The following is a 17,325-nucleotide window of genomic DNA, read 5'->3' as shown; positions in this document are numbered from 1 at the left end:
GACTGACACAGCTTCAATCTGTTTCCCATTTAAATAATAATTTGGCCTTTTATTTTTCCGGCCAAAATGGGCAACCTCACACTAATCCAGATTAAACTCCTTCTGCCAGATCGTGGCCCATTCACCTTGCCTAGCAATACCCATCTATAAACTCTTTATCTCCTCATCACAGCCTGCTTTCCTACCTATTTTAGTATCATCCATGAATTTTGCTAATGCCGCACTCTGTCACTGCTTGCAGATCAGTTCTCTAAATTGTAAATAGCTGAGGTCCGAAAAGTGAACCCTGCAGAATCCCACTGGGTACAGTTTGTCATCCAGAGAAGGACCCATTTATCCTGACACTCCGTTTTCTATCAGGCAGCCAATCCTCTATCCAAGCCAATAATCTAATCTGAACCCCTTGAGGTCAAGCCTTTTTTCTGGATCCCTATCCCCATTCCCCCACTTTCACTCCTTCTATCTCTGATCTAAAGAGGCTAGTGAATTCAGCTTTAGCTCTTATTGAATATGTAATAACTGTTATGAAAGGGATGGGTGAGTGTCATTTAGACAGGGTGTAGAGCTGGATGAACACAGCAGGCCAAGCAGCATCAGAGGAGCAGGAAAGCTGACATTTCAGGCCTAGACCCTTCTTCAGAAAATGAAGAAGGGGCTAGGCCCGAAACATCAGCTTTCCTGCTCCTCTGATACTGCTTCGCCTGCTGTGTTCATCCAGCTCTACACCTTGTTATCTCAGATTCTCCAGCATTTGCAGTTCCCACTATCTCTGACATTTAGACAGCATTGGGTTCCTTTAAATAAAATGCTTTTCAGTGATTTCTAAGGGCAAGAAGTGGAAGACTTGCAAACGGCAATGTAATTAGGAGCAGGGAAGGAAGATGAAATGCATAACAAAACAGGGTGGCATTTTGGCAGCTTCTGAAGATCAGCAGTGAGAGAAACAAGTGTAATTTTGGATGAGAATACCAGAAGCAGGGATATAATGGTTGGCTGGTCTCCAATGATGGAGCAGTGTGACAAATATGTAATTAATAAGAGGAGAGACAAACAGTGGCAGGTAAGTACCTTAGAGCCTGCAGTTTTCTGGTTATATTTGAAAGAGTCAATGGCAGGATTTCAAAATGTTAGCAACAACACTGACATCATTTTGCACATGCAGGTTGGAGCTGAGGGAAAACAGCATTTTTGCTGACTCTACTTTAAGATAGGAATCATGAAATCTCCTATAGTATAGAACCAAGCCTTTCAGCCCATCAAGTTTACACTAACACTGTGAAGGACATCGCACCCAGAGCCATACCCCTGCCTTATAGCTCTGCATATCCCATGGCTAACCTATCTAGCCTGCACATCCCTGGACACCATGGATAATTTAGCCTGGCCAATCCACCTAACCTGCACATCTTTGAGGGAACCGGAGCACCTGAAGGAAAACCAATGCAGACATGGGGAGAATGTGCAAACTTCACGCAGACGGTCACCCAAAGGTGGAATCAAAACCCGGGTCCCTGGCACTGTAAGGCAGCAGTGCTAACCACGGAGCTACCGGGCCAGCTTGAATAGTGAGTGAGATGGTTGGCAGTTGCCAAAGGGGACACTAGTAGAATCAATCCTGGAGTTTTCGAAGGTGAAGATTAGCCTTTCTCAGTCACAAATCAGGTGAAGGTGGTTGGAGGTGGGTGCATAAGCAAACAGGTCCTCAAGGTGGAAGAAGTTAATCTCAGTAAAAGTAGTTGAGTTGTTTTACCAAATGTATTAAGGAGAAAAGCATAGCTTACAGAATGAAGAGAATCCCACAGTTTCCGGTGGCATATTGGTGTTGTCAAAAAACAAGTAATGACTTCACTTTTGCCAAGGAGCTGGCATCTTGGCCGGGTCTGAGTTACAGATGATACCAGTCCATATTACTGTGGCTAACTCTTAAAGCCCTCATTGGAAAACAGGGACAGAAAGTTAGCATCATTGTCTTACAGGGGCACAAATCTTAAGAATAAATAAAATAAATTCAATGTTGCAAATAGAAAGGTTTTTGTAAAACCTGCAACACACCAGGAAACATTCAGATACTTTTAAGGCTTGTCTGAAAGGTTACCTTTCTTGAATAACGTATGATTCATGCCATCAACATTTGAACGGACCTCTTAAATGTTAATGTTGATCTCGCTCTACACCTTCTTGACAGCTGTATCCTACACTCTGCTCTGATTAAGAGTCATACAAATTCAAAATGTTAGTTTGCTGTCTCTCCGTGGATGCTGCCTAATCCACTGTGATTTCCAGCATTTTTTGTTTTCAGTACAGATTCCGGCATCTGCAGTAACTTGCTCCTACTCTGTTCTGTTACCCTGATGCATGTGTATAATATGATCTGCCTGTAAAGCACATAAAACACCACTTTTCAATGTACCTAGTGACACAATTACAGTAATAAATCAAAGCAAACAACATAAGTAGTGACATTAGTAGTTTAGATGCATATTCCCATTGATTTACATAGATCAGAGGTAGCTAATGTTAACAGATTCTGCAGTCCTCATTTGCAATTATCACAGGTGTTGGGGAAACTCATAGTATGAAAGGCCCTGTATATATAGGAATTCCTATTCCTTCACCAATGAGACAGCAGCTGAGAACATGCTGTTTCAAAGAGGAGAAACCTGTAGAAGTGAAACATTGAACTGTACAGCACAGGAACAGGCCCTTCAGCCCACCATGTCTGTGCCAATCATATGCCATTCTAAACTAATCCCATCTGCCTGCATATGGTCTGGATTCCCCTATTCCCTGCCTGTTCATGTGTTTGCCTAAATGCCTTTTAAACATTGCAAATGTATCTGCTTCTACCAGATCCCCTGGCAGCAAGTTCCAGGCACCTACCACTCTGTGTGAAAAAAACATTCCTCACACATCTCCTTTAAACTCTTTCCCTCTCACCTTAAACCTATGCCCCTTAGTATTTGACATGTCCACCTTGGAAAAAAGACTCCAACTACCCATCCCATCCATGCCTCTCATAATTTTATATACTTCCATCAGGTCACCTCCCGCACCACAGCACCATCCTTCCCCCCGCCCCCAGCCAACCTCCAACATTCTAGTGAAATCAGTCCAAGATGCTGCTTGGCCTGCTGAGTTTATCCAACTCTACACCTTGTTATCTCAGATTCTCCAGCATCTGCACTTCCTACTATCTCTGAAACAAGTTTGTCCAGCATCTCCTTGTAGCTAAAACACTCAACTCAGACAATATCCCGGTAAAGATAACAAAGTGTGAGGCTGGATGAACACATCAGGCCAAGCAGCATCTCAGGTCACAAAAGCTGACGTTTCGGGCCTAGACCCTTCATCAGAGAGGGGGATGGGGTGAGGGAACTGGAATAAATAGGGAGAGAGGGGGAGGCGGACCGAAGATGGAGAGAAAAGAAGATAGATGGAGAGGAGAGTATAGGTGGGGAGGTAGGGAGGGGATAGGTCAGTCCGGGAAGGACGGACAGGTCAAGGAGGTGGGATGATGTTAGTAGGTAGGAAATGGAGGTGCGGCTTGAGGTGGGAGGAAGGGATGGGTGAGAGGAAGAACAAATTAGGGAGGCGGAGACAGGCTGGGCTGGTTTTGGGATGCAGTGGGGGGAGGGGACGAGCTGGGCTGGTTGTGTGATGCAGTGGGGGGAGGGGACGAACTGGGCTGGTTTTGGGATGCGGTGGGGGAAGGGAAGATTTTGAAGCTGGTGAAGTCCACATTGATACCATTGGAGCAGGGTTCCCAAGCGGAATATAAGTTGCTGTTCCTGCAACCTTCGGGTGGCATCATTGTGGCACTGCAGGAGGCCCATGATGGACATGTCATCTAAAGAATGGGAGGGGGAATTAAAATGGTTCGCGACTGGGAGGTGCAGTTGTTTATTGCGAACCGAGACAAAGTGTGAGCCAAGCAGGAGGTTGGGTGGGAGGAGCCCACCGGCTCCCACAGCTACCTAGAATACACCTCCTCCCACCCACCCTCCTGCAAAAATTCCATCCCCTATTCCCAATTCCTCCGCCTCCGCCGCATCTGCTCCCAGGATGAGGCATTCCACTCCCGCACATCCCAGATGTCCAAGTTCTTCAAGGACTGCAACTTTCCCCCCGCAGTGGTCGAAAACGCCCTTGAGCGCGTCTTCGCATTTCCCGCAACATATCCCTCACACCCCGCCCCCGTCACAACCGCCCAAAGAGGATTGCCCTCCTTCTCACACACCACCCCACCAACCTCCGGATACAACGCATCATCCTCCGACACTTCCGCCATCTACAATCCAACCCACCACCCAAGACATTTTTCCATCTCCACCCTTGTCTGCCTTCCGGAGAGACCACTCTCTCCATGACTCCCTTGTTTGCACCACACTCCCCTCCAACCCCACCACACCCGGCACCTTCCTCTGCAACCGCAGGAAGTGCTACACTTGCCCCCACACCTCCTCCCTCACCCCCATCCCAGGTCCCAAGACGACGTTCCATATTAAGCAGAGGTTCACCTGCACATCTGCCAGTGTGGTATACTGCATCCACTGTACCCGGTGTGGCTTCCTCTACATTGGGGAAACCAAGTGGAGGCTTGGGGACCCGCTTTGCAGAACACCTCAGCTCGGTTCGCATTAAACAACTGCACCTCCCAGTCGCGAACCATTTCAACTCCCTCTCCCATTCCTTAGACGACATGTCCATCATGGGCCTCCTGCAGTGCCACAGTGATGCCACCCAAAGGTTGCAGGAACAGCAACTTATATTCCGCTTGGAAACCCAGCTTCACACTTTGTTATCTTGGATTCTCCAGCATCTGCAGTTCCCATTATCTCTAACATCCCGGTAAACCTCTTTTTCACCCTCTCCAAAGCCTCCACATCCTTCTTATAGTGACCAGAACTGCACACAATACTCCAAATGCCGCCTAAAGTTTTACACAGCTGCAATGTGACTTGCCAACTTTTACAGTCAATGCCTTCATTACCACCTTATCCACTTGTGTTGCCATTTTCAGGGAGCTATGGACATGCACCCCAACATCTAGCAGCATATCAATGCTCCTGAAGGGTTCTGCCATTTACTGTACACTTTTCTCTTGCATTTGACCTTCCAAAACATATCAGCTTACAACTGCACATATGCAAAAAAATTTGAAAGCCAGATTTCTAGAACATGTTGGCTAATGATTATTGTTTTAAACCTTGAGCTTGAATGTCCACTGCTATATAAAGGGTATCGGAATTCTGTGATACAATGAGATCCACGTAAATCATGATGATATAAATGACTAGGCAACTCTGACAGCAGTAAAGAGAAGACACCAGTCCAGATTAAGCATGTAAAGAGAGGAGTCTCAGACTCTGCACTACAGTGCTGTACTTAAAAACCCACTACCTATGGATATAAATAAAGAATACAGCTCATAATGAGTTAAAGATAAAGATAAGAAGCAATATGTGCAGACAGCAACAGCCAGAGACAGTCCAACTGACATCTCATTGAGTAGGTAAAGGTATTGGTTTAAAGCACAATAAAGTGCAATTTCTAAGATACTCAATGCTGTCTTGCTTGTTTTCATTTCCCTAAAAGTTACACTGCATGGAAACAGGCCCTTCAGTGTAATTTATCTGTGCCAGACATCCCAATCTAACCTAGTCCCATTTTCCAACATTTGGCCCACATCCCTCTAAACTCATGCTATTCATCTACCCATCCAGATGCCTTTTAAATGTTGCCATTGTACCAGCCTCCGCCAGATCCTCTTGCGCTCATTCCATACATGCACCACCCTTTGCATGAAAAAGTTGCCTCTTGAATCTTTTTAAAATCTTCCCCTTCTCACCTTAAACCTATACCCCTGGTTTCTCCAGTTTCATGAAGGCATGTGATTTTTAGCACAACAGTTTAATGTCCATAAATGATGTGGTATGTGTTACTCTCTCAGATTATGTTTAAATAGAGTTTAGGTGCTATCTTGTCATGAGAAGGGTATATGGAGCAATCTTGGTGTTGCTGTTCCATATTTAGAGAGGAGTGAATCCATGGAATTCTTTATTTCACAGGGCTGTATAGCTGGGAGTCATTAAGTATATTTAAGGCACAGAGGCAGATTTTTAATCAGTAAGGGAAACAAGGACTATGGGGTGAAGATAGGAAAGTGAAGTTGAGGATAATTAGATCAGCCATGAGGTGAGGTGAGTGGCAGCCCTTGACATCAAGGCCACATTCAATCAAGTGTGATCTCGAGGAGCCCGAACATTAATGGAGTCACTTCTGCCTGTCTCGTCATGGGGTATGTGGAACATTCCTTGATCCAGTCCTATTCTGGCCCCTACCTACAACACTTTCTCCGATATATCAATAATATAATTGATACTGCTTCCCCCTCTCAACTGGAATTGGAAAAGTTCATTGATTTTGCTTGCTGCATGGTTCCAGCGAAGCTCAGCACAAACTGGAAGAATGACACCTCATCTTCCACTTGGGGACCCTGCAGCTCTTCAGATTCAATATCGAGTTCAATAATTTTAGGTCCTGAATTCTCCGATATCCTAGCCCCCTACCCCACACAGCAGGCCTTGTCATCACATGGTCCGCCATTACACACTACCTATTGTTAGCCACTAACAGTCTCAATTAACAGCTATTTGCCTCCTGGCCAGATTGTTATCTATTCCTTTGTCTGTCCAACTGTTCTCTCTCTTTGGGCTCTATCTCCACCTTTTGCTTACTCTTGACTCCTTCCTCCCATCCTATCTTCTGCATATCAACCGATATTTTCCTCACTACTATCAGTTCTGAGTAAGGGTCACCAGACCTGAAACGTCAACTCTGATTTCTCTTCATAGATGTTGCCAGACCCGCTGAGCTTTTCCAGCAACTTCTGTTTTTGGAATCAGTGAGAATTAGGGGGTATATAGAAAGATGGTTGTGGTTGTTGGTGGTTAATCATTTCAGCTCCAGGGCAGCTCTGTAGGAGTTCATCAGGGCCATGCTCTAGGCCAAACCATCTTCAGCTGCTTCATCAATGACCTTCCCTCCATCATAAGGTTAACAGTGGGGATGTTCAGCACCATTTGTGACTTCTCAGATACTGACACAGTCCATGTTCAAATGTAACAAGATCTGGACAACATCCCGGCTCGGGCTGACAAATGGCAAGTAACTTTCATGTTGCACAAATACCATGGAATCCGTCTCCAAGAAGGGACAATCTAAGCTCCACTTCGTGACATTTAAAGGTGTTACAATTTCTGGATCCCTCACCATCAACATCTTCGGGGTTACCACTGATGAGAAACTCAACAACACTCAAGAAGCCTGACACCACCCAGGGCAAAACAGCCCATGTTGATTAGCAGCACATCTAAAAACATTCACTCCCTCCACCACAACACTCAGTAGCAGCAGTGTGTACTATCTACAAGATACACTGCAGAAAGTTACCAAAATCTTCAGACAACACATTCCAAACACATGACCACTTCCATCTAAAGGAGAAGGGAGCCAATATATGGGGACACCACAACCTGCAAGCTCCCCTCCAACCCACTCGCCATCCTGACTTGGAAATATACTGCCGTTTCTTCACCGTCGATGGGTCAAAATCTGGAAATCCCCCCATAAGGGCATTGTGGGTCAATGCGCAGCATATGCAGTGGTTCAAGAAGGCAGCTCAGAACCACCTTCAAAAACAACTAGGTACAGCTAATAAATGTTGGCCAAACAATGACGTTTACATCCTACCAAGGGCTAAAAAATCATTACTGAATCGCAGACTTGATGGGCTGAATGGCCATCTTCTGCTCCTATGGCCTGTGGTAACAGCAATCCTTGAATCATGGAACACAAGGCGAAATAAATTCTTGGGGAACATTTCCAGCTGGCTTCTTTCTGAAGCATTTTGTTTTATGCACACTCATACAAAAAAATGTAGGCTCTTTCCCTTTGAATATTAATCTTTTCCCAACTGGATCTCAAACTCGATCACACTGCCAAGATTTGATTACTTGATTTCTGCCTAATTTAAATATTGCTTTTGCCTGCGGGGTGTGTGGGAAGTATTTGAATTAGATCTTCAATTTGAGTCCTTCTTAAATGGCACTCCGTAATGCAGCATTGTAGTGAGTAACAATCTATCCCATTGGAGTTCTGCAAGAAAAGTGGCCAACTTTTCATGGCTGCTAGTCGATGCACTCCAACAGCAAAGCCCACACACTGTTAGGAATTATTTATCATGCCCAGAATCTCACATAACATTTCCGCGTATGTCTACAAGCCACGGGCAATGTGCATTTTTATTGCTTCTCGTACAAAATTTTCTGGAGAAGCTGGCATTGTGAATCCACGTGCACACTTTTTTTTGTTTAAGCTGATAACTGAACCTGCTGTGGATTTCTCTCCATCCCCACATTAAACACAACTGGGCTCAGTGTCTTGTAGCTTCTGAGTGATGAAATCTTTATGAATAATTTGTTGCTGAATTGAGTGACCTGAGGATTTGTGCTTGACCTGCACACTACTCTTTCTGAAATATTCTACTTCCCATTGCAAGCCCTGCTGCAATATCTGCAAAGGAAATGCAGAGTGAAATCATTTGGAAATAGAATCCCTTTCTAAAATCAAAATATTAAGACCAGATTCAGTGAGTAGCCAACACCCACAATAAGGCAACATTATCCTACAAAGATGAGGAACTATGGGGGTAGAAAGCTGCAGTTTACAGTCTGACTCTTTTTGTCCCTGGTCTCAATTAGCTATTCCACAATAATTGCACAATCTGAAGACCAGACATATCTTTTTCATTTCTGTTTGGATCTCTTTATCACCCCCAGTAATCTGTTGTCATCGCCAAGCAATCCATTAACTGGAGTGGAGCATCATCAACTTCATAATAACTTTTAAAACCTTACAGTATGAACAACAGCCCTACTTAGCTGCTGGCACTTTGCACAGTGTTGACAGTGAGTGGGGGATTTGCCTTAACTTCAGAAGGGACAGCTAAATAACTTGATGCACAGGATTCTGCAACTCCAGTTCAAGTCCAGCTTCAATTGTGCTCCACAGCTTGTGGGATCTGCATTTCATCTAAACTTATATAAAGATGGTCTTAATGAAAAGTCATTACAAACACTTGGAGGGAAGAGAAAAATCCCACGTGTTTTTAAACAAAAACAGTTCACTGAATATTTTCGAAGGCAATGGCTCTTAGTATGAATTTGACCTTGAATCAATGTTTACAGAAGTAGGAAAATGCAAAACAAATGAAATGTATCCCTGGTAATTCATTGTAACACTGAAAGTGATGCTACATAAACCTCTCAATATTAAAAGCATTAGAGCAAAAACCAGAATGATTCATGAAGAAATGTACCATCACATAATTCATTATACAAAGAAACTCACAATGTTCAAAGATGATATTAGCAATCTGCTCTAATATCGTCACAATGCTTAGTCCTTTACCCTTAATATTCATAGTGGGATTGTCAAAGTGCTGCCATTAGAATATGTGAATTCTACTCATTCTGAACTACAGGGCACGGGATAAATTTCCTAATTCAGAGTTATATCATTAAGAAACAAAGACATTGAGAGAAATCAATCATCGTATCACTAGAATCAGGAATTTCTGCATTTGTATTTGTCAATGCAATTTATTCCACGAATATCCTCTATTTTCACTCGCCCTTTTCTCCGGCAGGAATCACACCTTTGGTCAGGATGAGATTTCCATACAGTGCAGTTTCCCTGAAAGAGAAGAAGTATCTAGAGTGTAAATAGAGTTTCATTCCTAGAAGATCCAGCTACAAGCAGATTTTGACAGACAATAACAGTTACTTCTTCAGTGTCCCGGTTATGTGTAATCCTTTTCTCTCCCATATCATATCCCGGATATCATATCAATGAAACAGAAGCAAAAATAATGAATATTTTCATCTTCTATTTTCTGTCTATTCCCATGTCAAATTCCAGTAACCCACAAGAATATTTCGGCCTGGGGCATCAGCTTCTCAAGTAAAAATGTCAGGTAAATAAAGTCTCATTAGACTGTCGAAACATTAAAAATATCTTTTCTATTATAGATGCCCATGTCCTCACTGATAATTGGGAACTGCCATGTGTAAACTTGTGACACTATAACTATCACTGTCCAAATAAAGGCAATATAGCTCTGCTACTGGGGAACAGTTCAGATGATAGTCTGACAAGATTATGTAGGCATCCTTCACTGAAAAAGAAGTGGAACATGGAACTTTATGAAGACAAACTAAAAGAGGACACAGCATATGTCTTTTAAATGGGAGCAGAACTATATCAATGTGCACTGATCCAATTACACATCCAACCTAAAATTTACAGCACAGACAACGAAAATCAGCCCAATCGATCTCTGTTAGAGTGAGAGGAGACTGGTGCATGGACACATCTGCACATCCTTCTAATCTTCTCCCCCTTCATCTGTTCTAACCTCACTTCAGCTCAGGACTCAACTTGCATTTCCTCATGTGCAATACTATGAAAGATAAACCAGTGCATTATATTGAAAACAGGGAGTGCAAGGGGCTTGAAAGGACTTTGGCTGCATCTTCTGTAAAAATAATTTACTTTTCTCTCTTCTGCAATTTTGAAACCCATGGTCTGTGTTAAATTCTGTTCAAAGTTCCAGTGATTACCCACAGATAATGGCGTTTTTGCCAACTCAAATTCTAAGTTCAACAATGTACAAGATGCTTGTACTCAAAGACAAGACCCCTCCCTAATATTTTCAGACACCACAACCTTTGCTTGCTTAACAGCCTCAATTTTAAACCTCTTAAATAGATGTTTCTTTTACTGGTGCCTTTTAACTGGGTGCAAGGGATCAAGTAGGTGATATGGGCTGCATGGGAGTTTAAGACATGCCCACACTGATCATGACGAACAACAAAACTGGCAACTGCTCCCATGGTACTGTCCAGTTTTATACTCAGCATATAAAGTGACCCCTGTTTACGGAGAGATTTTGCGAGACTTCAGAAGGTGAATTCATATTGTCAACATCTACTGCATGCAAAATAAAATGAGGCAAAAACATTGAGTTCCAACATTATAGAGAAACATACCCTGTAGCAACCACAGCAAAAGATGCCTTTGTGCGTTCGTAAAATGCAAATCGTTCAATCTTTTCGAGGGGCTTCTGAAAATGTAATAACACTGATAAAACTATTGTGCATAAAAGATACAATGGCAGGAGAATACATAGGACCTTGCACTTGTTATTGGTGCCACCCACTTCAAATGCAATGACATTTTTTTTAGAAAAGAGCTCATTTCTTTTCACCATGGAAAACCACGGGAAGTAAATAATGAATGAAGTATTTATTTCACATGAATTTCACACCTTTTTTCTCCATTGTGGAAGCCTTCATAACAACTTTAAAAGTACTTCAGTGGCTGCAGGTATTTTCTAAACATCTTGTTCAGACATGTTATTACACATGGGTGCAGTGGGATTTGAACCCATAGGTAAGGACTCTACAACTGCACCACATGAGCCCCTCTTTCGGGGCTGTAAAACTCTTTGGGTCATGAAATATACCAATGGATCCTTCCACCTTCTTAAACATTCACTGTCTCCACTCTCAACTGGGGCCGTTACTTATGTCAAAACACAAATCTAACACAGGAACATTTTACGATGAATCCTCCCCATTATTCATCCTGTAGTATGAGCTACCTCATAGATTCACTGTCTCCATCCTCTCTCCTGGGAGAGATCTACAAACCCTACTCAGTCAAGTCTTATAGAGGAAAACCACTGGCAGTGAAATAGAACATCTACTTATATAATGTGATCTTGTTACACTGTCTCCACTGTATATATTTTTGTTCAATAATGTTCCTGTGACTTATCTTAGAATGTTTTATTACATTAAAGTGCAAAAGAAATCTAACGTGTTGGTGCGATGATGACAAAGACATTACATATCGACCAGATTCAGATTATTGTATGAATCATAATGGCAAATTGTTCCATAATTTGGTTACTATTCGTGCTTAAATAAAGCCCTGGAACTAATTTATTGCCTTAGTGTACTTATTCATTTACCTCAGAGAAAACGACAGAATATTATAAAAGATCTGCAAAATCTGATGCTTGCCCTCAAAGGAGCATTATATATCGAAAATGGCTGCTTAAAATCCTTTTCCCATTGTTGAGAAATGTATCCTTACAGATTCCAAAGTCAAAATGGATGCAGCTTTCCAATTTGCCAACTGTGAATAAAACTTATGATGGATTGTAAATGAATTCTAACAGGTAGCTACTTCTGCGCCCGGTTCCTGATTTGGAAATCTACCTGGTGGTTTCAATAGTGTCCTGTTGTTTTGTTGCTATGATTGCTTTCCCACAGATTTGAGTTTCTGCTCGTGTTTATGTGCCTTTGATGAACATTTATGCTAGGGGGAATTCTTGCGTTGAACACTACGACAATCTTTGATCAGAGATAATGGGAACTGCAGATGCTGGAGATTCCAAGATAATAAAATGTGAGGCTGGATGAACACAGCAGGCCAAGCAGCATCTCAGGAGCACAAAAGCTGACGTTTCGGGCCTAGACCCTTCATCAGAGAGGGGGATGGGGGGAGGGAACTGGAATAAATAGGGAGAGAGGGGGAGGCGGACCGAAGATGGAGAGTAAAGAAGATAGGTGGAGAGGGTGTAGGTGGGGAGGTAGGGAGGGGATAGGTCAGTCCAGGGAAGACGGACAGGTCAAGGAGGTGGGATGAGGTTAGTAGGTAGCTGGGGGTGCGGCTTGGGGTGGGAGGAAGGGATGGGTGAGAGGAAGAACCGGTTCGGGAGGCAGAGACAGGTTGGACTGGTTTTGGGATGCAGTGGGTGGGGGGGAAGAGCTGGGCTGGTTGTGTGGTGCAGTGGGGGGAGGGGATGAACTGGGCTGGTTGAGGGATGCAGTGGGGGAAGGGGAGATTTTGAAACTGGTGAAGTCCACATTGATACCATATGGCTGCAGGGTTCCCAGGCGGAATATGAGTTGCTGTTCCTGCAACCTTCGGGTGGCATCATTGTGGCAGTGCAGGAGGCCCATGATGGACATGTCATCAAGAGAATGGGAGGGGGAGTGGAAATGGTTTGCGACTGGGAGGTGCAGTTGTTTGTTGCGAACTGAGCGGAGGTGTTCTGCAAAGCGGTCCCCAAGCCTCCGCTTGGTTTCCCCAATGTAGAGAAAGCCGCACCGGGTACAGTGGATGCAGTATACCACATTGGCAGATGTGCAGGTGAACCTCTGCTTAATGTGGAATGTCATCTTGGGGCCTGGGATGGGGGTGAGGGAGGAGGTGTGGGGACAAGTGTAGCATTTCCTGCGGTTGCAGGGGAAGGTGCCGGGTGTGGTGGGGTTGGAGGGCAGTGTGGAGCGAACAAGGGAGTCACGGAGAGAGTGGTCTCTCCGGAAAGCAGACAGGGGTGGGGATGGAAAAATGTCTTGGGTGGTGGGGTCGGATTGTAAATGGCGGAAGTGTCGGAGGATAATGCGTTGTATCCGGAGGTTGGTAGGGTGGTGTGTGAGAACGAGGGGGATCCTCTTGGGGCGGTTGTGGCGGGGGCGGGGTGTGAGGGATGTGTCGCAGGAAATGCGGGAGACGCGGTCAAGGGCGTTCTCAATCACCGTGGGGGGGAAGTTGCGGTCCTTAAAGAACTTGGACATCTGGGATGTGCGGGAGTGGAATGTCTTATCGTGGGAGCAGATGCGGCGGAGGCGGAGGAATTGGGAATAGGGGATGGAATTTTTGCAGGAGGGTGGGTGGGAGGAGGTGTATTCTAGGTAGCTGTGGGAGTCGGTGGGCTTGTAATGGACATCAGTTACAAGCTGATTGCCTGAGATGGAGACTGAGAGGTCCAGGAAGGTGAGGGATGTGCTGGAGATGGCCCAGGTGAACTGAAGGTTGGGGTGGAAGATGTTGGTGAAGTGGATGAACTGTTCGAGCTCCTCTGGGGAGCAAGAGGCGGCGCCGATATAGTCATCAATGTACCGGAGGAAGAGGTGGGGTTTGGGGCCTGTGTAGGTGCGGAAGATGGACTGTTCCACGTAACCTACAAAGAGGCAGGCATAGCTGGGGCCCATGCGGGTGCCCATGGCCACCCCCTTAGTCTGTAGGAAGTGGGAGGAGTCAAAAGAGAAGTTGTTGAGTGTGAGGACGAGTTCCGCTAGGCGGACGAGAGTGTCGGTGGAGGGGGCCTGGTCGGGCCTGCGGGACAGGAAGAAGCGGAGGACCTTGAGGCCATCTCCATGCGGAATGCAGGTGTACAGGGACTGGACGTCCATGGTGAATATGAGGTGTTGGGGGCCAGGGAATTGGAAGTCCTGGAGGAGGTGGAGGGCGTGGGTGGTGTCACGGACATAGGTGGGGAGTTCCTGGACCAAAGGGGAGAAAATGGAGTCCAGATAGGTCCCTATCTGGACTCCATTTTCTCCCCTTTGGTCCAGGAACTCCCCACCTATGTCCGTGACACCACCCACGCCCTCCACCTCCTCCAGGACTTCCAATTCCCTGGCCCCCAACACCTCATATTCACCATGGACGTCCAGTCCCTGTACACCTGCATTCCGCATGGAGATGGCCTCAAGGCCCTCCGCTTCTTCCTGTCCCGCAGGCCCGACCAGGCCCCCTCCACCGACACTCTCATCCGCCTAGCGGAACTCGTCCTCACACTCAACAACTTCTCTTTTGACTCCTCCCACTTCCTACAGACTAAGGGGGTGGCCATGGGCACCCGCATGGGCCCCAGCTATGCCTGCCTCTTTGTAGGTTACGTGGAACAGTCCATCTTCCGCACCTACACAGGCCCCAAACCCCACCTCTTCCTCCGGTACATTGATGACTGTATCGGCGCCGCCTCTTGCTCCCCAGAGGAGCTCGAACAGTTCATCCACTTCACCAACACCTTCCACCCCAACCTTCAGTTCACCTGGGCCATCTCCAGCACATCCCTCACCTTCCTGGACCTCTCAGTCTCCATCTCAGGCAATCAGCTTGTAACTGATGTCCATTACAAGCCCACCGACTCCCACAGCTACCTAGAATACACCTCCTCCCACCCACCCTCCTGCAAAAATTCCATCCCCTATTCCCAATTCCTCCGCCTCCGCCGCATCTGCTCCCACGATAAGACATTCCACTCCCGCACATCCCAGATGTCCAAGTTCTTTAAGGACCGCAACTTCCCCCCCACGGTGATTGAGAACGCCCTTGACCGCGTCTCCCGCATTTCCCGCGACACATCCCTCACACCCCGCCCCCGCCACAACCGCCCCAAGAGGATCCCCCTCGTTCTCACACACCACCCTACCAACCTCCGGATACAACGCATTATCCTCCGACACTTCCGCCATTTACAATCCGACCCCACCACCCAAGACATTTTTCCATCCCCACCCCTGTCTGCTTTCCGGAGAGACCACTCTCTCCGTGACTCCCTTGTTCGCTCCACACTGCCCTCCAACCCCACCACACCCGGCACCTTCCCCTGCAACCGCAGGAAATGCTACACTTGTCCCCACACCTCCTCCCTCACCCCCATCCCAGGCCCCAAGATGACATTCCACATTAAGCAGAGGTTCACCTGCACATCTGCCAATGTGGTATACTGCATCCACTGTACCCGGTGCGGCTTTCTCTACATTGGGGAAACCAAGCGGAGGCTTGGGGACCGCTTTGCAGAACACCTCCGCTCAGTTCGCAACAAACAACTGCACCTCCCAGTCGCAAACCATTTCCACTCCCCCTCCCATTCTCTTGATGACATGTCCATCATGGGCCTCCTGCACTGCCACAATGATGCCACCCGAAGGTTGCAGGAACAGCAACTCATATTCCGCCTGGGAACCCTGCAGCCATATGGTATCAATGTGGACTTCACCAGTTTCAAAATCTCCCCTTCCCCCACTGCATCCCTCAACCAGCCCAGTTCATCCCCTCCCCCCACTGCACCACACAACCAGCCCAGCTCTTCCCCCCCACCCACTGCATCCCAAAACCAGTCCAACCTGTCTCTGCCTCCCGAACCGGTTCTTCCTCTCACCCATCCCTTCCTCCCACCCCAAGCCGCACCCCCAGCTACCTACTAACCTCATCCCACCTCCTTGACCTGTCCGTCTTCCCTGGACTGACCTATCCCCTCCCTACCTCCCCACCTACACCCTCTCCACCTATCTTCTTTACTCTCCAACTTCGGTCCGCCTCCCCCTCTCTCCCTATTTATTCCAGTTCCCTCCCCCCATCCCCCTCTCTGATGAAGGGTCTAGGCCCGAAACGTCAGCTTTTGTGCTCCTGAGATGCTGCTTGGCCTGCTGTGTTCATCCAGCCTCACATTTTATTATCTGACAATCTTTGATCAGATGGTTTTATTGCAGTTAATCTAAGATATAACGGTTGGCTATATGGCACCTTGAGCTTGCTCTGCCCTTCACCATGATCATGAAAATTTTTGGCCTCACCCCAACCTTTCCATCCACTCTCCATATCCCTTGGTTCCCAAACTGCCTATTACAGCCTTAAATATATTAAATGATGGGGCATCATCAGCCCATTGGGATGAGAATTCCAAGGATTCACAACCTTTTAAAGGCTGAAAGAACTGCGGATGCTGTAAATCAGAAACAAAAACAGCAATTTCTGGAAAAGCTCAGCAAGTCTGGCAGCATCTGTGGAGAGAAATCAAAGTTAATGCTTTGGGCCCAGTTTCAGTTCAGAACTGAGGAAGGGTCACTGGATACGAAGGTCAATTCCCGGAATGGCGGGACTATCATATGTTGAAAGATTGGAGCGACGGGGCTTGTATACTCTTGAGTTTAGAAGGATGAGAGGGGATCTGATTGAGACGTATAAGATTATTAAGGGATTGGACACTGTGGAGGCAGGAAGCATATTTCCGCTGATGGGTGAGTCCAGGACCAGAGGACACAGTTTAAAAATAAGGGGTAGGCCATTTAGAACAGAGTTGAGGAAAAACTTCTTCACCCAGAGAGTGGTGGATATATGGAATGCTCTGCCCCAGAAGGCAGTGGAGGCCAACTCTCTGGATGCTTTCAAGAAAGAGATAGATAGAGCTCTTAAAGATAGTGGAATCAAGGGTTATGGGGATAAGGCAGGAACAGGACACTGATTGTGGATGATCAGCCATGATCATAATGAATGGTGGTGCAATCAGATCCCCTCTCATCCTTCTAAACTCAAGAGTATACAAGCTGGCTCGAAGGGCCGAATGGCCTACTCCAGCACCTATTGTCTATTGTCTCTGATTTCTCTCCAAATATGCTG

General features: G+C 46.1%; 1 protein-coding gene across 2 annotated transcripts in view; it reads right to left on the bottom strand.

Annotated features, from left to right (window-relative positions):
* Window positions 1-4,745: 4,745 nt before the first annotated feature.
* The window catches only part of fuom (fucose mutarotase), a 172,826-nt gene continuing 160,246 nt past the window's right edge, over window positions 4,746-17,325 (bottom strand). For both annotated transcript variants that reach the window (XM_048563185.2, XM_048563186.2), the window contains 2 exons: window positions 11,112-11,185; window positions 4,746-9,756 (listed from right to left, as the gene is read on the bottom strand). In XM_048563185.2, the coding sequence (XP_048419142.1) occupies window positions 9,687-9,756; window positions 11,112-11,185 (144 nt within the window). In that variant the 3' untranslated portion in view covers window positions 4,746-9,686. The remainder of the gene's footprint in view (window positions 9,757-11,111; window positions 11,186-17,325) is intronic.

Source organism: Stegostoma tigrinum, chromosome 37 (genome assembly GCF_030684315.1).
Source record: "Stegostoma tigrinum isolate sSteTig4 chromosome 37, sSteTig4.hap1, whole genome shotgun sequence".
In the NCBI taxonomy this organism is placed as follows: domain Eukaryota; kingdom Metazoa; phylum Chordata; class Chondrichthyes; order Orectolobiformes; family Stegostomatidae; genus Stegostoma; species Stegostoma tigrinum.
This window is presented reverse-complemented; position numbering and strand designations above follow the sequence as displayed.